The sequence below is a fragment of the Zalophus californianus genome, chromosome 13 (genome assembly GCF_009762305.2).
Source record: "Zalophus californianus isolate mZalCal1 chromosome 13, mZalCal1.pri.v2, whole genome shotgun sequence".
NCBI lineage: Eukaryota > Metazoa > Chordata > Mammalia > Carnivora > Otariidae > Zalophus > Zalophus californianus.
Window position 1 is genome coordinate 31,131,395 of NC_045607.1, and position 21,239 is coordinate 31,152,633.

Genomic DNA, 21,239 nt, shown 5'->3' on the forward strand with positions numbered 1-21,239 from the left:
GTATAAACATTTACAGTTCTCTGAACATAGCACCAAATTATATTCAACACACTTTCAGTATACATAAATATAATCATTTAAGATGTGGGGAGGAGGGAGAAAAATAAGTTATTAATGACAGAAACAGAGCCAAGCAGCCAAGTAGGTGCTAATCTTAGAAATTATCTGAATTCCAAGTAAAAGTAAATAAAAAGACAACAACATCAGCTGATAATAATAATTTGACAGGGGGAAACATTTAAGATATTTAACAGAAATTTCACATGTTTTAGCTGACAGAAGTGTAATGTATAAATTAGCCAGCCTTCAGTAAGAGCTGAATAATAAAACCTCTGAAGTGTAAGGATACCGTAGTTATTAACATCCCACACTTCATTTCAAAAAAAGATTTTTTAATAGAGCACACATAAAGAAACCCGGGAGTAGGGAAATAGGAAGCCAGGGGTGATGTGAGTCCACTAATCTCATCCCTGAGATTCCTATACACCTGCCAGAAAGTTTCACATTGAGCTCTAAGTTTACCAGCAGACCAAAAAAAAAAAAAAAGTAGTAAGGTAGATTTATAGATCATGGAATGGAATTGAGAGCCCAGCAATATACCCATATATCTATGGTCAACTGATTTTTAACAAGGGTGCTAAAGACTATTCAATGAGAAAAAATAATCTCTTCAACAAAAACTACTGAGACAACTGGACATCCACATGTGAAAGAATGAAGCTGGATCTTTTCTTCACAGCATACACAAAAAATAATTCAAAATGCATCACAGTTCTAAATATAAGAGCGACAACTATAAAACTCTTAGGAAAACAAAAAAAGAAATAAATCCTCATGATCTGGATTAGGCAATGTCTTCTTAGATATGATACCAAAAGCACAAGCAACAACAACAAAAAAGCTAAACTGGATTAAATCAAAATTAAAATCTTTGTTTAAGGATGCTATCAAGAAAGTGAACAGATAACCAAAAGAACAGGAGAACATTTTTGCAAATTATTTATCTGATTAGAGACTTGTATCTAGAATACATTAAAAAACTATTACAAACTCATTAACAAAAAGAAAAAAAATTACAAAATGGGCAAAAAATCTGAATAGACATTTTTCCAAACAAGATATACAAATGGCAAATAAGCCCATGAAAAGACAGCAAGATCATTAGCCATCATGGAAATGCAAATCAAAGCACAATAAGATACGACTCCATACCCACTAGAATGGCCAGAAGCAGAAAGTCAGATAATATCTGTTGGAAAAGATACTGTAGGGAGTGAAAAATGGCCAAGCCACGTTGAAGAATAGTCTGGCAGTCCTCAAAAGTTAAACCCAGAGTTACCATTTGGCCCAGCAATTCCATTCCTGGACACTTACCTAACTGAAAGCAATGCAAGTCTGCACAAACCTTGCAAACAATTATTCAGGGCAGCATTATTCATTAATAGCCAAAAAGTGGAAACAATCCAAATATTCAATTGGTAAGCAGATTATAAAATGCGGTATTATGAGGAACAAAGCACTGACACACACTACAACATGGATAAACCTTGAAAACATGATGATCCGTGAAAGAAGCCAGACACAGAAGACCACGTTCTACAAGTCCACTTAAATGAAATGTCCAGAACAGGCAGATCGATAGAGACAAAACAGATTAGTGATTGTCTAAGACTAAGGGGGATAGGGAGATTTGGGAATAATAGCTAAAGGACACAGAGTTTCTTCTGGGGGTGATGAAATGTTCTAAAATTGATTGTGGGGATTGCAAAACTGAAAAAAACACTAAATACTAAAACCCACTGGTTTAAAAAAAAAAGAAGAAGAGGGGCGCCTGGGTGGCTCAGTCAGTTAGGCATCTATCTGCTTTCAGTTCACGTCATGACCCTGAGATCCTGGGATGGAGCTCCGAGTCAGCTTCCCTACTCAGAAGGGAATCTGCTTCTCCCTCTCCCTCCGCCCCTCCCCCTGCTCATGCACACACTCTCTCTCTCATATAAATAAATAAAATCTTAAAAAAAAAGAATGAAGGGGCGCCTGGGTGGCTCAGTTGGTTGGGCGACTGCCTTCAGCTCAGGTCATGATCCTGGAGTCCCTGGATCGAGTCCCTCATCGGGCTCCCTGCTCGCCAGGGAGTCTGCTTCTCCCTCTGACTCTCCCCCTTCTCATGTGCTTTCTCTCTCTCATTCTCTCTCTCTCAAATCAATAAATAAAATCTTTTAAAAAAAATGAAAAAGAATTTAAAAAGTGGTAAAATCATTAACATAAAATACAATCTCCACAAAATAAAATCAAACCAGTTGTTCAAAAGAACCACAGTGACTATCATTATTAGACTCAAGGGGATTTTATCTCATTGGTCCTGATTTAAAGAGGGCACTTCCTGATACAGAGAACATCAACCTCAATAATATAGCTGTAATAAATTCAACAATATAATGAAATCTTATAGGATTTTTTAAAATAATGCCTTTTGTGGTAGGCTAATGGTGAAAAGTCAAAACTCAATAAAATAAATAGTTCCATGGGGAGCTGTAACAGTGTCCTAGATATGCAGCTCTCTGACAGTTGAGCTTAATCCAAAGATTAAAATCAGAATATCAAAAAGAATGTATAGGCCATATATTATTCAGGCAATCCTCTTTGGATATTATATTCTGCAACAGAATTTTGGGTTATACTCTCCAAATATCTGAAGTAATAACTTCTAGGGTGTTACTACTTCTTCTATTATTGATTAAAGGCAGATCCAGGCATTTGGTCCTCTACACCCTCTACTCTTTCATCCCACACGCCGTCCATAATAATCTCATCCACCACCACGGCCTCATGTGCTGATTCATCCACTCATCTATTTACTGAGCATCTGACATGTGCCAAGTACTGTAGTAGATATTTGGGATACATCAGTGAGCAAAACAAATGAAGATCCCTGATCCAGTTAACCTCTAATTGGGGGAGGGAGGGTCAATAAACATGATAAGTAAATTAAATGGTATTCTTAGAGGCTGATATGTACTACACAAAGAGAAGAGAGTCCGTTAAGGGACATGATGAGTGTCAGTTATAGGCCAGGAAGGGAGGGTTGCAATTTTAAACAAGATGGTCAGGGTAGTCTTTGTTAAGAAGGTGATGTGTGAGTGGAGACGTGAAGGAGGTGAGGGAACCTGCCATGCAGACAACAGGAAGGAGAACGCAGCGGAGAAAGGAAGAGTCTGTGCAAAGACCTTGAGGAGGGGGCATGAGGCATGGCGTGTCCAAGAATAGCAAGTGTGGCTCGCGTGGAGTGGGCAAGTTGAAGGGAAGCAGGGGACCAAGACAGAGAGATGAAGGGGCCAAACTGTATAGGGCTTCTGCACTCGGTGACATGGAGGAGCCACTGAGAAGGTTTTAGCAGAGACATGACATGAACGGACTTTCACTTGAAAAGTCTCCGCCCAGCTGCTGTGTTGAATATGAACTGTAGGATACAATCGGGGAGGCTGTTCCAATAATGCCAGAGAGAAAAAATGGTGACCTGGACTAGGAATAGCAGTGGCAATCGTGAGAAGAACTCAAATTCTGGATATATTCTGAAATAGAGATAATAGGATTTCTCAACTGACTGGGTATGGAGTATGAGAGAGAGAAGTCAAAGACGTATCAGAGGTGTTTCATCTGAGCAAAGGAAAAGGTGGAGTTGGCATCAACAGAGATGAAGAAGGTTGCAGGTAGAGCAGGTTTAGGGGAGGGAAGGCAGATCAGATATCAGCTTAGGTCCTACTGAAATTGAGGAGTCAAGACATCCATGCAAAAATGTCAAAGAGGGAGAGTCTATGAGTCTATGAGTCTCAGGTTGAGGAGAGAGGTCTGGGATTTATGCAAATTAGGAGTCATCAAGATATGTCATGGCAAGCCTTGAGGCTGGGTGGCATCATGAAGGAAGAGGACCAGGACTAGACCCCGGTGCACTCCAACATGGAGAGGTCAGGGAGCAAAGGGGAACTAACCAAGAAGATGCAAAGGAATGGCCAGTGAGGCAGCAGAAAACAGAGAGAGAATGCAATACCTAGAGCCAAGTGAAGAAATGCTTATCACACAGGAGGGAGCAATCAACCATATCAAATGCTACTGGTTGTTGAAAAGCTTATTCGGGTGGATTCAAGAGAGATGGGAAGTGAGTACCTGGAGACAGAGCACAGGCAATTCTTTTGAGTTCTACAAAGAAAAGAAATGGGATGGTCGCTGGTAGGACAGTGAGGGTTTTTTTCCAAGAAAGAAGAAATGAAAATATACATTTTTTGAAAATATACATTTTAATTATATATACATATAAGAATATAAATAAATATAAATATATATAAATTATATATATATATATATAAAAGAATATACGAACACAGAAAAGGGGGGGAGTATTTCTGGGAGGTGAGAGTAAAAAGTCTGTGGGAGTTCTCTTCATATTGCTTCAGTGTTCTGAGTGAACTTGGAAACAAGATGATCAGCTAAGGATGAGGGGGTACTGACAATCTGAAGAGAAGGGTGACAGTAGAAAGCTGGCATCTAGAACAGAAGGAGAATGAATGGACTGCAGTTCACAAGTCCAACTTGGCAGCTTGTAGGCCCCACTTTGAGTATAAACATCAGGGAGATGCGTTAACCTGGTGGTGTGCTTTTCAACAGCCACGTTCAGCTGGATGGGTAGGCAGTATAGCTGTATACGTATACAGCAGGTCGGAAGGCATGAATCAGGATTATAGTTTTGTCAAGTGAGTATGATAAAGCAAGAGAAGAACTACCATGACTAACCATGGAGTTTAAGCTGGATAAGGAGGGGATGAAGACATGCAAGGGGCGAGGGACGGGGAAAAGGTAATAAAATTGATAAACTGGAGGCCTAGAAGCATGGAAGCAAGGCTGGGTAGGAGCTATAAGGGATATGCTAGGGTAGAATGATTCCCAAACACAGGCCTCCAACCTGCATCTGTCTTATGAATTCTCAAACCGATACATATCCAGCAGCCTACTAGACTTCCATAAGTGGATCCCCCACAGGTACCTGAGACCAAGCATATTACGCTGAACATCATTTCCCCAGAAAGCTCCTCCCTCTTCCCATTCCCTTTCTCCACTCAATTCTGCCTTAGCCAGAAACCCAGGAGATGCTCTGGACTCTTCCTTCCCATGACCCGCCACCAGCTCCCACATACCCAACTGGTCACCAAAACCTAGGGGTTGAATCACCCCATCTTCTCTCTGCAATTCATCTGCCGATCTCAGTGCCCCTATAACTCCTTTACTTAGTTCAGGTTCTCACTCCTTACTAACATTCAGTCTCCTGATCCATTTTCCACAAAACCACCAGAGTGGCTTTCAGATCTGATCACAACTTTCTTAACTTAAATCCTTAAGTGGCTTCTCACTACCTTTAAAACAAAGGGCAAGCTCCTGGGCTGGCACAAATCTTCCTGTGTAAGACCTGCGCCTCTTCTCATGATGTCGATTGCCCTCTTCAGGTTCAAGTTCCTTGTCTGAAGTCCCAAATCATCTCCTGTATATCTATCTATGTATGGCAGCATTTTTCATATTATATTTTAACTGCTTTATTATTAGTCTCTTCTACCAAATGGTAGGGTTTTTTGGAAGCCAAGATCCCTGGATCCCTGTCATATTTGAATTTGAGACCCAAGGGCCAGGAAGAATTTGATACAAAGTAAGTAATAAATAAACAAACAAATTAATGGTGGGATAATGCTAGAAAATTCTAACCTAATAATAGGACTGTGGCTAACAGTTGTTCATCCCTGCCTGCTTACTGCTACCCAAACACATCCACCTACTAGTCGAAGTACATGTGATGTTATGGCCTGATTCTTGTAGACTTTGCAAATGCTTAGACAAAAAGATCTATTGCTTTTTAGGAGTTATACGAGTGCAGAAAAGAGATTCTTTGGCATTTAAGAAACAACTCTGGTCTGGAGAAGAAGGAAAAGTTGATCATCATCACATGGCATTCAAAAAATAGTTACTGAGTAGCTACTGGGCTAGGTCCCACCCTAGGCACTGGGAAGACAGGGTTAGGAAGACAGAATCCCTAACCGAACAGCACTTAGAACCTACTAACGTCAACCACAATTTATCAAATACATACTGAGGACCAGGTATTGTGCTAAGCACTTTGCATATATTATCTCATTTAATTTTGGCAACAATTTAAATTTAGCAACAATTTTAGGAGATAGGTACTATTATTATAATTTTAGAAATAAGAAAATGAGGCTTAAACATTTAAGTAACTTCTGAAGAGCACAGTCAATAACTGGCCAATCTGGTGTTCCTGCTTCCAAAGCCTTTAACCGCTAGACCATTCAATCCTCTTGCTGTCAATTACTGCAAAAGTAAATACTGCAAAGTGACCTGGTACCACTTCATCATCAGGACATTGTCCTCCTCACTTTTAGATATCTTGAAAGATGCCCTATCCTGAGAGAACAACACGATCTGAACTTCTATCAAGGTATGTATGCCACCGTGGGACAAATATGAGGAATCCATGGAATGATTTTAAAACTGGCCTGTTCCCCTTTGCAGAGTTGCATTTTCTTAATGTTCGAGAAAGGGGAGGTGGGAGTAGAGCAACAGCTCCGTTAAAGTCCAGCGGCACTTTCAATCAAGAAAAAGCCAAAAGCTTAACAAAAAATTGTTTAGCCATTAACAGTTTATAGTATTTTTGTTTTGTTTTTTAAGCCGGAGGAGAGGAGGAAGAAGAAAAAGCAAGGAGAAGGGAGCTTGGGGTGGAGGGGCCAGGAGACCTGACTTCCAACGGCTTGCTTTAACTTTCTGGAGAGAAAGATCCACTGGCTTCTAGGTTGACAGAACAAAAGAAAAGTATAACATTTGTCCATGTTTTGATATTTTTACTAAGAAAGAGAAAAAAGAATTCTGCCAAACTGCAGAAGGCAGGAGTGAGCAGAATGATAGCAATCTCCCCTTGTCTATGGAAACATTACCCAGCTCATGAGACCAGCCTGAGGTAGAGGATGAGCTCCCAGCAGCAGCAAGAAGTGCCACCAACAAACAGACACAGAACAGCAAAAAGCATTATGAGCATCAGTCTGAGAGTCAGGAAATCTGAGATCTAGCTTTGCTGCTGCTGACCTTGAACAAGTCACATAACCTCTCTGGCATCAGACAGTTGAAGATTTACACCTTTCCCATTTCCACTTCTCTCCTCACACCTGGTTCCACATCCCCACTCCCTTATTTTTAGAAATCTATTTTAGTGTATGTTTTATTTGAGTTACATGTTCTCTGTTCTTAACACATTCTTTAGTCCCTAAATCACCTTGTGACAGATTGTCTAAAAACCAAAATAGTGCTGGAATATGGCATATTTTTATATGAAAAATGTGTTAAAAAATGTTAAGTCCATAATCTTAAAACCCTAATAGGACACCTGGTGTTGATTCTGCATATTATACTTATCAGTTTTTTTCCAAATGGTGCCACTAATTTATTTTTTGACTCAATTGCAAATAAATATTACTTTTTGATAATATTTAATCCGTATTTCATTGCTTTCTATAGAGCAGTGACTGAAGGAAAAAATTCCTCACCTCTGACCTGGAGGTGTTGACCTACCTACAAGAAGCCTTCTGAGTTGAATAGATGAATTCACACTTCCCATGGATGCAGTAACCATTGAGGTTTTCAGGGCAAGGCATGTGGTTTCCAATATAAACATCTTCTCTTTGATCACTAGCATCTTAAAAGAACATAAACCATGTCAATAAGCAGTGAAAAGGAAACTAAAAAATAGGGACTTATTAAAGTCCCTATTTGCAGGGACAAATACATTTGCAGGGTAATTTGGAAAAGAAAATTATCAGATAGGGGCTGAATAACAACCAAGGTCTCATTATGACATAAACACAGCAAATAGACTGTTTAGATTGAAAGCATTTAAAAATAGTTGCAGGATATGACCACTCTGAGCTACTGTTGTTTACAAACAGTCTGTCCCCAGAAAACATAAACATCCTAGCTAAAGAAATAAATGCTACCTCTACAAGAAAGCTCATCTCTATGACCAAGAGATGGTATATTACAGCACTGGCCTTTGGAGACTTAATCTAATCATTCACCTGGGGACTATGAAATCGAAGCCAATAAAGAGTGGAATAACAGAGAGGAAGTTATGTGACTGAAATTTCAGGGTGAAAGGTTTATTTTTGGAATGAAAACTAGTAAGCATATTGATTTTTTCTTCCAAATGAAAATAGTTTTGCTATTTTTCAAATCTGGTTTTTCTTAGTTTATGTTATTGAAAAAAAATTCAAATGATATAGAGAACAAATAAACAAAATTTTAAATCACCTGAAACCCCTCTATCCAAAGAGAACCATTGTAAAAATGTTGATAAACATCTGTTTAGACTTAGGTACATTGATTTGAACTGAACTGAGTTGAATAAAGAAAATGGGAATATGGTAATTTCAGTGTCAGAAATGGGAAGGAAAGGGTGCCTGGGTGGATCAGTTGGTTGAGCATCGGACTCTTGATCTTGGCTCAGGTCATGATCTCAGGGTCGTGAGAATGAGCCCCATGTGAGTCTCTGGGCTGGGGATGGAGCCTGCTTGGGATTCTCTCTCCCTCTCCCCCTCCCCCTCCCCCTCCTCTTTCTCTCGGGAAGGAGAGGGAAGGGAAGGGAAGGGAATCAGGAAAGAAAGATGGCAGGATCAGGAAAGATGCTGGCATGAGGACCCAGTCTTTAAAATCAACTTCACAGGGGCGCCTGGGTGGCTCAGTCGTTAAGCGTCTTTCTTTGGCTCAGGTCTGATCCCAGGGTCCTGGGATCGAGCTCCGCATCGGGCTCCCTGCTCCACGGGAAGCCTGCTTCTCCCTCTTCCACTCCCCCTGCTTGTGTTCCCTCTCTTGCTGTCTCTCTCTCTGTGTCATATAAATAAATAAAATCTTTAAAAATAAATAAATAAAATCAATTTCATCATCCATTCTCTCTATCCCTCTCTTTCTCCCCAGCCCCCTCTGTCTGTCTCTGTCTCTTTCATGTAGTTGCATAAACATATACTCATTCACATAACCTCATGTTCTGCAATGGATTTTTAAACTTTTTTTTCAGGCACATACATTAACACATTCATCCTCTATGGACTCACCAGTCCCCAGTGTTTATAGGCCTGTCCTTGTGTAGGAAAAATTCCCAGGTTTCCTGTCGTTTCTCACAGTCCTACCTTAAATTCTGTGATTAGCTGTGTGACCTTGAATGTACCACCCTAAGACTAAGATTTCATAACTGTAACCTATATTTAATATAACAGAACCTATACTTCATGTGGTTTTGAGAATTACAGGGAGATCGGGTCATCCCTAATAAGACCAAACTGATGTCATTTTACCTCAAAATTTATGTATCTACATTGTACTAATTTAGGGCTATAAGAAAAACTGAACCAGAAGTCAAGAAATTCAACATGTAAATTCTCAATTTTAAGGTATCTGCTATTTTGTGACCTTGGTCAAATCACAGCATCTCTCTAAGGCAGCTGAGTAAGATCAGCATTGTCTGACATAATACAAGACACGCGTAATTTATTTTCTAGTAGCCATATTTTTTAAAACTAAAAAGAGGGCACCTGGATGGCTCAGTTGGTTAAGCGACTGCCTTCGGCTCAGGTCATGATCCTGGAGTCCCTGGATCGAGTCCCGCATCGGGCTCCCTGCTCGGTAGGGAGTCTGCTTCTCCCTCTGACCCGCCCCCATGTGCTCTCTCTCTCTCATTCTCTCTCTCTCAAATAAATAAATAAAAATCTTTAAAAAAATAAAAAATAAAACTAAAAAGAAATGGGTAAATTGATTTTAATCACATATTTAATCTAATATATCAAATAAGGATCATTTCAACATATAATCAATATAAAAGATTGTGATTTTTTTTTTTACACATTGTCTTAAATAAGTCCTTAAAATCTGGTGAGTACTTAACACTCACAGCATATCTCAATTCCAACTAGCCATGTTTCAAGTACTCAATATCTACCATATAAGACCACACAGTATAGATGACCATTTATCATTTATTGATTACCTTCCATATGCCAGGCACTCTGCTAGGTGATGGGGACAGAAAAATATCCTGTCCTCAAAGGGCTCATAAGGTCTCCTCCAGTTCTCAAACTATAATTCTGCCATAGCAGAAGAAATCAAACCCTCCCTTCAGGGCTGCTATCATCCCGAGCACCCACTTCTCCACTACAATACTCACGATACTGTTTTAGAACCATTTGGGTTTTTAAACTCAGTTGGTACCATGAGACTGTGAGCTCCTTAAGAATCTAGATGTTTTTATTATTAATTTCTGTGTGACTCCTAACACTTAGAACATAGTACTTTTCTTGTTATGGTTTCAAATTAAAAGTACTATTCTACATTTGCAATCAACCCATAAGTGACTTGAGGAACGCAACTGTCTCCCAAAGCACTCATCATCCTGCAACTTCTCAGAACATGATATTTTCATGGTGTATTACAACACAAAGTACATAATAATGGGACTACAGAGACTGAGGTTATGTACCAACCTATAATAATAAGATCTTATAATGTGTGTAATAATGGTACTGTATAGGTCTATAGAGGCTGTGGTAATGTACTAATCTACTATAAGAAAGTCCTAGAAACAGGAGATTTCAAAAATGATGCAGAACTGAAAGCTATCAGAATTCAGCTACATCACAGCAATAAGAGAAAGTTAACTAAATCAAGAACAGGGTTTTGAGAAATTAGTAAACAAAGTATAGCACCAGTAGCATTTACTGAATGAATTAATGAAAGAATGTGGTATCAGGTTCTAGACAAAGCAAAGCCATCTAAAAACATGGACATGTGTGAGCCTGGATAGCTCAGTTGGTAAAAACATGGACAAGTCCAGTAAGAGTTTGAAGTCTGCGGTTGTCAAAAGAGTTCAAATTTAGCATTCTGCTCAATGCCGGCTCTATTCATTCCATTATTCTTACATACTATTTCTGTGCACAACCATATGCTCAGCTAAGCTACAGAAGATATAAAGAAAAAGTATACATGGTCCCTGCCCTTAAGAAGCTTATAATCAATTCAGGGAATCAACACATACACACACAAAAAGCTGAATAACACAACAGAAGGGGTCCCACATGATAGTTAACAATTAAATGCCAAAAGAAGGTTTTACAATACAGGCTGCTATGGGAAGTTCAAGTTTAAAGGTGAACTCATTATAGGTGATATTACTCAGGGAGGGATTCACAGAAAGAACAGGACTTAAGTTAGGTCTCAAAGCATATACAGATTTCTTTAGATAGAAGAGTGGAAACCAAAAGGAAGGTATAATGCACACAGCATTCTCAACAAGAAGAAACAGATAAACCTTAGCAAGAGCTGTATATCCAAACTGGGGAACAGTGTAAGTCAAAATTGGAAAAATAAGCTGAAATCAGATTATAGAAAAATATGAACTCCAGGTGAGAAATGTTTTCTTACAGATTTATTTATTTGAGTAGGGGGAGGAGAAGGAGAGAATCTCAAGCAGACTCCCCACTGAATGCAGAGCCAGATACAGAGCTTAATCTCACAACCCTGAGATCATGACCTGAGCCAAACCAAGAGTCAGATGCTCAACCACCTGAGCCACACAAGCACCCCAAGACAAGTTTTCTTAATCAGATAGATAAGGAAGACACTGAAGGCCTCCCAGCTGGAGAGTAACACAATGAAAGCCATGTTTTACATAACAGAGAGTGGTTGCCAAGTGCTGGTGGTTGGGGGAACGGGGAGTAACTGCTGATAGGTGTGAGGTTTCTTTCTGGAGTAATGAAAATGGCCTAAAATTTGATTCTGATATGATGCTTGTACAATCCTAAATATACTATAAAAATAAAATTAAACTGAGGGCACCTGGCTGGCCCGGGTCAGTAAAGGATGCAACTCTTGGTCTCCGGGCTGCGTTAGGTGTAGAGATTACTTTAAAAATATTTTTTTTATTTTTTTTAAAGATTTTATTTATTTATTGGACAGAGAGAGAGCGAGACAACAAAAGCAGGGGGAACGGCAGAGAGAGAGAGAGAGAAGCAGACTCCCTGCTGAGCAGGAAGCCCGATGTGGAACTCAATCCCAGGACCAGATCATGACCTGAGCAGCGAGCCCTGCGTCTGGCTCACTGCTCAGCAGGGAGCCTGCTTCTCCTGCTCCAGCTCCTCCCCCCCCCCCCCCCGCTTGTGTTCTCTCTCTTGCTGTCTGTCAAATAAAAATCTTTAAAAAAAAAGAAATCATTTTTAAAAAATTGAATTGCAAACTCTAAGCAGGTGAACCTAGTGGTGTGTAAATTGTATCTCAAAAAGCTGTTAAAAAATTTAATTGGATAACAGCATGCAAGATAAAGAGACCAGGGAACTAGGAAGACCAGGTGACCAATTAGGAAGTTACTTGTGGCAATGAAAAGCTAAGCTAGAGCTTAGCAATAGGAATAAATATTAGAGATAGAGAAAGAATAAATACAGCTTGAAGATGCTTCAAAATGAGCTCTCAGAAACTCAGAGCTAGAAGGGCCTTTGAGGGCCATCTGGTCTGATGAAGGAATCCCTTTAGTTGCAACCCCGAAATCCTGTTTCTACTTTACCACTTCCAGAAGGTGAAGAACTCAACACAATTAATTCCAATATTATCAAATGTTCCTTATGTTGAATGAAATCTCTCTTTAACTATTGATTTCCCCACATCTGCTTGCCCCCTAACCCCCCACCCAACAATTTTTTTTCTTAAGGTCAAACTTCCCCAGTCCCATTCTTTAGATAGTTTGCAACAACCATCTTTACAAGTAGTGCCCAGCACTAGCCCCTTCGATGTACTTTAGGCATTTAGCAGAACAGAACTATCCTTTGAATATGGTTTTAATACAGAATTACGCAAAATGACTCTCCTCCAAAGAAAATATGCATGAATTCAAAGAAAGTATGGTCAATAAACACATGAAAGATGCTTAACATCACTAATCATTAGGCAAATGCAAATCAAAACTCTAAGACAGCACCCCACACCCATTAGGATGACTACTATCCAAAAAAAAAAAAAAAAAAAACAAAATAGTTAAGTGTTGACAAGCATGCAAAGAAATTGGAACCTTGTGCACTGCTGATAAGAATATATGATAGGGGCGCCTGGGTGGCTCAGTTGGCTGAGCGTCTGCCTTCAGTTCAGGTCATGATCCTAGGGTCCTGGGATCGAGCCCCACATCGGGCTCCCTGCTCTGTGGGAAGCCTGCTTCCCCCTCTCCCTCTGCTACTCCCCAGGGAGCCTGCTTCTCCCTCTCCCTCTGCTGCTCTCTCTCTTTCTCTCTCTGTGTCAAATAAATAAATAAAATATTAAAAAAAAAGAATATATGATATAGCCAATGTGGAAAACAGAATGGTGGTTCCTCAAAAAATGAAAAACATAATTACCATATAATCCAACAATTCCATTTCTGGGGACATATGCAAAAGAACTGAAAGCAGGGTCTCAAAGACATAGCTATATACCCATATTCACAGCAACAACATTCATAATAGCTAAAACATGGAAGCCAACACAACTGTCCATCAATGAAATAATGGATAAACAAAATGAAGTACATACGTGCAATGGAATGTTATTCAGCCTCAAAAAGGAAATTCTGACTTATGCTATGATACAGGTTAATCTTGAGGGCATTATGTTCACTGAAATAAGCCAGTCACAAAAAGCCAAACACTATAGTATTCCACTTATATGAGGTACTTAGAGTAGCCAAAATTAGAGAAACAAAAAGAATGACAGTTGCCAGGGCTGAGAGGAACAGTAAGTGGGAAGCTACTGTTTATTGGGTATAGTTCCAGTTTTACAAGATGAAAGAGCTCTAGGGGCCCCTGGGTGGCTCAGTCGGTTAAGCATCTGACTCTGTTTTCTGCTCAGGTTGTGATCTCAGGGTCGTGGAATTGAGCCCCACACAGGGCTCCACACTCAGCGGGGAGTCTGCTTAAAGATTCTCTTTCTCCCTCTGCCTCTACTCCTCCCATGTGCACACAACTCTCTCTCTCTCTCTCTCTCTCTCTCTCTCTCGTGAATGAATGAATCTTTAAAGAAAAAAGATGAAAGAGCTCTAGAAATGGATGGTAGTGGTGGTTGCACAACATCATGAATGTATTTACTACTACTGAGCTGTGTACTTAAAAATGATTAAAATGGTTAAATTTTGTTATTTACATTTCACCAAAATAAAAAAAATTTGGAAAAAAATGACTCTAAATATGAGCCTAATGACAGGATATTCATAGACCAAATGCAGTAAGCTGAGTTCAAATTTAAACATTTAGTCATCTGAAAGTATTTACTAAGCACCTATTATGTTCCAGGTACTACATATGAATATATGAAACTAGAGCTTAAGATTAAGCTCTAAATTAAGGCTAGAGAACAAATGTTCACCAAGGTGACAGCTGAGAGTACATTAAAGTTCTAAAGGAAATTAAGCAAAGAAAGCAAGTAAAGGGGCAGAAGAGAATTCTGGAATAGTTGTGGTACAAGAAAAAGAGCACCAGGGCTTAGAGGCAGAAAAGCTTGAATTCTAGTCCTTGTTCTGCCATTCTACATGAGCCACAAATTCAGTTTCAGCTTCTTCATCTGCAAAATGAGGATAACATGGTTGTAATGAAGATCAAATAATAACACAAATATGTGAAAGCAGCTGACACACAGAAGGGTACACGAGTAATAATGACTGAATGGATGAATATCCTACTGATGTCACTCATGAACCACATTAAACATGATGTAGATATAGGTAGACTCACCAATGGTGAGACCTTTGACCACCAACAATGAAAATAGAAACCAGAAGTATCAACAATCACCACAGTAACATGGACAAAAATCCAGTGATACAGCATTTCATAATCAGAGTAATCCTAGGCAGTAGATATGAGCGTCCCTACTATATAGATATGATCACTGAGGCTCAGAGACAGCTGGCCACACAGCCTTCAAGCGTAGACAAAGTCTGATTCCACAGAGCAAGCCCTGAACCATCACCCTATTATCTCACCAAACTACCCTGGGAGATGTGTAGGGAATGGACAAAAGCAGAATGTCCAGGCACCTGCTCTCTGGGCCAAGTAAATTAGATTAACTTCAAAAAGGAAATGTAAAAAGGCTTTAAAGATGTCATAAAGCACAGTTTCAGAAACCATAGCAGTGATGGAGCCTCGCACAGCAAGAACTGGGCACAGAATGGTCTTCTCCAAACAATGTCCTCAGGCAAGTGGTGACAGGCTCCGTGAACATCAGCTGCAGTTGCTCGTCTCTGAACAATGTCTGTGTGTGTGAGATATAAAAAGTGTACTTGGTCACCCAGTGGCTCCTTCCACCCACAGAGGCATTCAGAAACAAACCTACCACCAGCGGCAGGGTTTTCAAATACAAAGGAGAGTACGGTCCTAAGGGATGATGTTATGAGAAAGGCCAGCACCAGATGGCCTATCTGCGAAGGCATGTTCCATTGGTGGCGGTCCTGGTCCATCAACACACAACCCAAATAAAGCATAAGGAGTTGCTATTAACAACCAAGACATGCACCTGGTAGGTCATTTGCTGAGGCCTCAAAAACCACATCAATAATGCATCAGTAAATCTCTGGCTCATTTCTACAAATTCCTACAGTTAAAAAAATTCAATATATTCTTTCTTGTTTCCCCTATACTACCCTGGCACCCCAAGCTTCGTCACTAACATATCCCCCCATACAAGGTTCCCCTAACCCCAGTCTCCTCAGACCCCAAAGAATTACCTATGTAGGTATAAAAGCCTACCTACACTCCAACACCTCCCATTCTCTCATTCCTAAATCCCATTTTCCATACAAACCCTAACTCTTCCCTTCCTAGCCTTTCCACACTGCCCAGTGAAACACATTTTCTGATGTGAATAAACTTATCCACCTCCTCAGCCATTCCCTTAAGAAGTACTCCTTTCATTTCCCTGATAGACCAAGACCACATTACTCCCTACATCCCCTTCCCTTTCACCTTCCCCTGCTGTGCTTCCCACCTGTCACCCAAAGATCAGTATTCCACTCTCCTCTCCCAACGACTTTCATTTCTTAGGGGTCTGTGCCATCCGCCCATACGGCCTTCTAAAAGTCCTTATCATGACTCTCTACCATGCTCCACAGCACACACTCTCAGACTTCCTGCAAGATTTTAGCAACTGGCTCAGTCTTACCGCTCAATGACAGGACTTTATCAAGACGACTTTAAAAAGGGCATATCGAAAGAGCTGTGTTAAAATATAGAAACGAGGGGCGCCTGGGTGGCTCAGATGGTTAAGCGTCTGCCTTCGGCTCAGGTCATGACCCCAGGGTTCTGGGATCAAGTCCCATATCCAGCTCCTGGCTCAGCGGGGAGCCTGCTTTGCCCTCTCCCTCTATCTCACCCCCTGCTCATGCTCGCTCTCTGTGTCTCGAATGAATAAATAAAATCTTAAAAAAAAAAAAAAATATATATATATATATATATATATATATATATAAATGAGAGTCACCAAGAAATGGGAATAATAATACCAATATCTCAGTATCTCTGGTATCCCTGGTCAGCAGGAGGAGAGACTATTGAGAAGATGAGGCCAAAGGTGGGGTGAGGGTTGGGGTGAAGTGAAGCTCAGCAATGAAGCAAGAGTGTCTTGGAAATAAAAAAGGTATTACAGTTAGGGGCGCCTAGGTGGCTCAGTCGTTAAGCGTCTGCCTTCGGCTCAGGTCATGATCCCAGGGTCCTGGGATCGAGCCCCGCATCGGGCTCCCTGCTCCGTGGGGAGCCTGCTTCTTCCTCTCCCACTCCCCCTGCTTGTGTTCCCTCTCTCGCTGTGTCTCTCTCTGCCAAATAAATAAATAAAATCTTTAAAAAAAAAAAGTATTACGGTTAGATTTTTAGACTATATGAAAATATCGTTTGGATAAAAGCGGCCACGTTGAAATGTCACATGCCACAAAGGAACTTTGTGGCAGATGGAGATGTTAGAGACTGCGATAAAATGTAGTATACATGGGGTGTATCATTTTTCAAAACTGACACCTTAACATTCGTGTATCTCACTGAATGTAAACTAGACCTCAAAAAACCACCTGTAAAATAAGAATAATGATAATCAAGTGGGTATAGGTATACAGACAAAATAAGAATGACAGAATACTGAAAACTGCTGAAGGTGGGTATTGGATAAATGAGGGTTAATTACACTATTCTGTTTATATAAGTGTGAAATTTTCTATAATCAAGTTTTTTAAATGTCACGTACCCATCTCCCACATACCTCATGTTCAACCATCATACCCTGCATGGCTTCAACATCTACAACACAGCTTCCAACACTGTAATTTCAATATTTACCACATGTTTCCCAACAGCCCAAAAAAGCACTAAATCAGCCACCGTGCTGGACATTCAAATGTTCCATTCCATGAGCACTACTCTCCAAGAGCTCAACTTTAAGAAATTTTCCCTACTGAGCACTAGCTTCCAATTTGTCCAGCTTCTTGCTGGTGCTGTGTTCCTGCTTTTCACTTTGTAGCTTCCACCCCTAGATGCCTGCCTACCTACCTAGTCTTCGTTGTGTACTGGGGACACAAATATGTACTAAAGGCATCCTACAAATGCTTGTGAGGACAAAAAATAGAAGCAAATGGGGGGGGGATACAAAATAGTTACCTTTTGACCTCTATTCCTTACTAGAACATTTCTTAACTCTTTCACGACTTGGATTTCATATTTATAACTCTAGAAAAACTCCTTGGTCCAAGATTACCAATGATTCTCTTGTCTTCAGATTCAATGCTCGCTCTCTGATACTTTTATACGACCTCTCCCTTTTGGCTTCTGTGCCACTGCAGTCTTCTTGGTTTTTTCTGGAACATTTTCTGCTTCATCCTAAGCCTCCTCTCCTTTGTAATACCTGTACGGTCTAACAGAAATTTGTGCAACTCTCAGTATGTTCTATGTCTGTGCTGCCCAATATAGTAGTCACTGGCCACATGTGGCTATTTAAATTTAAACTAACTGAAATGAAATTAAAGGTTTTGTTTCTCAATCAGGCTAGCCCTATCTCAAGTGTGCAAGAATCTAAACAATGCAGCTCTATAATCTCTTACTCATTCTCAGGACTTCAGTTATCTATCACCTCCAAAGACTGACTTGCAAATTTATGCTAAATAAAGTCATCTGGAGAGTTCCACAAGCAACTCAAATTCCAAAATTAATCACCTCCACCATCAACTTCTCCCTTACCTTACCACAAACACATTTCCCCTCCCAACATCCTTAGTTCTTTCAGTAGGATCCAACCCCCAAGTCATCTGAACTCTCTATCCCTCTGATCTAAGCCAGAGTCTATATTCCCTTTGAGTCTACCTAACTGATCTCCCTGCCTCCAGTCCAATATATATAATAATAAGCACATTGTTCCTGCCAAGTACCATTCATTCAACTGGTTAACTTTGCAGCCTTTTCTTTTTCAAAGATATTAATGATTCTCCACTGCCTACAAATAGAGTTTAAATTTCCTAGGACAACATAGCATTCAAGACACCTCTTCCATTAAGTTCCTCAGATCCTCACTATCTTCCACCACATAGTAATCCCCTTTTCTGAATTCCCGTTGCACTTTTAACCACATTTATAAAATAGCCAACTTCTACTTTGTTAGAAGGTTATATTCATTTCTTATTATATCAAAGGCTCTTTAAAGATGGATGTCATGTATTTGATATCTTTCTATCCACCGACAGTGTCTGATAAAACGACCAGTATAAAGTAGGCACATAATAAATTAGATCTACTGATTATGATAATTTCATTTGAGTTATAGACCAATTCTTATGTGTAAAGAATTTTCAGTATCTCAAAAGTGGCCTAGGCACTAAATTATCCCTCTAATTTTATCAAAGGCAGACAAGTACTTGGGGCACACACAATTCCCCAAGTTACCTTAAGTATGAGTCTCAACCTACTGAAAAACAGCCCTCATATTATGGTCATGTACTAACAGTATACAGAATAAAACTGGGGCTGATCTCTTATGTCTCCTAAGGGAATACAGGAGATTTTCTATTTTAAAAACAGCACTTGTATCAACATAGGAAACTGATATTTCAGGAGCTCATGGGATATAAATGATTCAGGTGTGACAGGATTCCAGTGAGAGAAACAACAAATTATTCAATGATAATGACGGTTATCATTTATTAAGCACTTATGAGTATGTCAGATATACTGTTCTAAGCACTTGACATGTATTATTTAATTTTTTTAAAGATTAATTATTTATTTGGGGGGGGCATAAGCATGCAAGTAGGGGCAGGCGCAAAGGGAGAGTGAGGGAATCTTCAAGCAGACTCCCCACTGAACACGGAGCCCAACTCAGGGCTCGATCTCACAACTGAGATCATGACCTAAGCCTAAACCAAGAGTCAGACACTTAACCAACTGAGCCACCCAGGTACCCCTGTATTATTTAATTTTTATAAAACTATGAGATAGGTACTATTATTATTCTCATTTATGTATTTTTTAGAAATTAGGCATAAAAGGTAGATCACACTTCTAAAAACAATTCTTCATTAGTATAACTTAACAAATGGGTAGAAGATGTATGTGTGAAAGAGCAATTATAGGGGCGCCTGGGTGGCTCAGTGGTTAAGCGTCTGCCTTCAGCTCAGGTCATGATCCCAGGGTCCTGGGATCGAGCCCCGCATCAGGCTCCCCGCTCTGCGAGAAGCCTGCCTCTCCCTCTCCCACTCCCCCTGCTTGTGTTTCCTTTCTCGCTGTGTCTCTCTCTGTCAAATAAATAAATAAAATCTTAAAAAAAAAAAAAAAGAGCAATTATATTTAAGTCTCAAACTAGGGAGTCCCAAGATCCACACCTGCTTCAGTTCACTACATAGAACGTCCTAGAGCCTCAATGTTCCCCTTGATCCTTAGGCCTCAGAGTAGTTGTTAAGAATCAAATTAAATCAAAGAGCATTGGACTTAAGGTCAAGAGACCTGGAATTCAATCCCTGCTGCTCTGACCTTTACTACATATAAGCCTGTGTACAAATAAATCCTACAGTTTCTTTGAGTTTCATCCATTCTTTTGACAAGTATGGAGCACCTAAGTATGCGCCAAACATTCTGCCAAGAGTTAGGAATGCAAAAGTGAACATGACAGATACAGTCTCCTGTCCTCACAAAACTCAGAGCCTAGAGGTGAATACAGATGAGTAAAAAAAAAACAATTATAATTAAAGTAGGTTAAATGTTTGGATAGGAGGGTATATAGAGAGGCACTTAATTCTAGACTTAAGGGTCAAGGAATACTTCCCAAAAGGAAATGACTTCTAAGCTAAGACTGAAAGGATGAATATTAGGTAGAGAAAAGTTCCAGGCAGAGGGAACAAGGATCAGAGATGGTGCACAAAAGGCAAGCATTAATAGTATATTCTAAAGAAGTAAAGAGGATTTAAAAAGCAAAGATGAGGGATCTTTCTGTATAATTTCTTACAACTACATGTGAACCTGCAATTATCTCAATAAAAATTTTAATAAAAAAAAGCATATATGAGAGTACTCTATAAATTGAGCACCTTAGCTATTTCATTTAATATTATTACTAATAATATATTCCATAATGTATTGCTACAGAGAGCAAAGTCGGAATGATCATTATAACGGAAATAGAACTACTAAGGACAGCTAGTGACCATATTTCAGTAGTTGGCCAAAATCTGCAAAATCATGATTCAGTACCTTTCACATCTGGTCGATACTGTAGTCCGTCATCTTTTTTTCCCAACAAACTAGTGTCATCTGTGTCTACAAAAGAAAAGTTTTCAAATTAAGACACACAGGATGTTTAAGTCATACCATGAAACTCCCAAATATTCCAAATGCTCTAGGTCCTTCCCAACTCTATCCACTTATCTTGCTCACATTTCTCACCATTCTCTTGATCTATTGTGCCATTTCTACCTCAGGCCTCAAGGCATCCCAAATATATACACACTCTGCAAGATGAACAACCTGGTATCATTTAGACTTCAGGTCAAATGTCATCTCCTTAGAAAGTCTTTCCTGTGCAAACTAAAATAACACATACCCCAAAGGGAAAGTATTAGCCCTCTCTCCAAGGGACAATGGTCTCAAGATTTACCTCTCTTACCACTGTTTCCC

General features: G+C 39.8%; 1 protein-coding gene across 3 annotated transcripts in view; it reads right to left on the reverse strand.

Moving 5' to 3' along the window:
* The window catches only part of TMEFF1 (transmembrane protein with EGF like and two follistatin like domains 1), a 79,787-nt gene that overhangs the window by 5,603 nt on the left and 52,945 nt on the right, over nucleotides 1-21,239 (reverse strand). For all 3 annotated transcript variants that reach the window (XM_027615562.2, XM_027615563.2, XM_027615564.2), the window contains exons 7-8: nucleotides 20,817-20,882; nucleotides 7,618-7,741 (exon numbers count right to left, since the gene is read on the reverse strand). In XM_027615562.2, coding sequence (XP_027471363.1) covers nucleotides 7,618-7,741; nucleotides 20,817-20,882 — 190 coding nt within the window. The remainder of the gene's footprint in view (nucleotides 1-7,617; nucleotides 7,742-20,816; nucleotides 20,883-21,239) is intronic.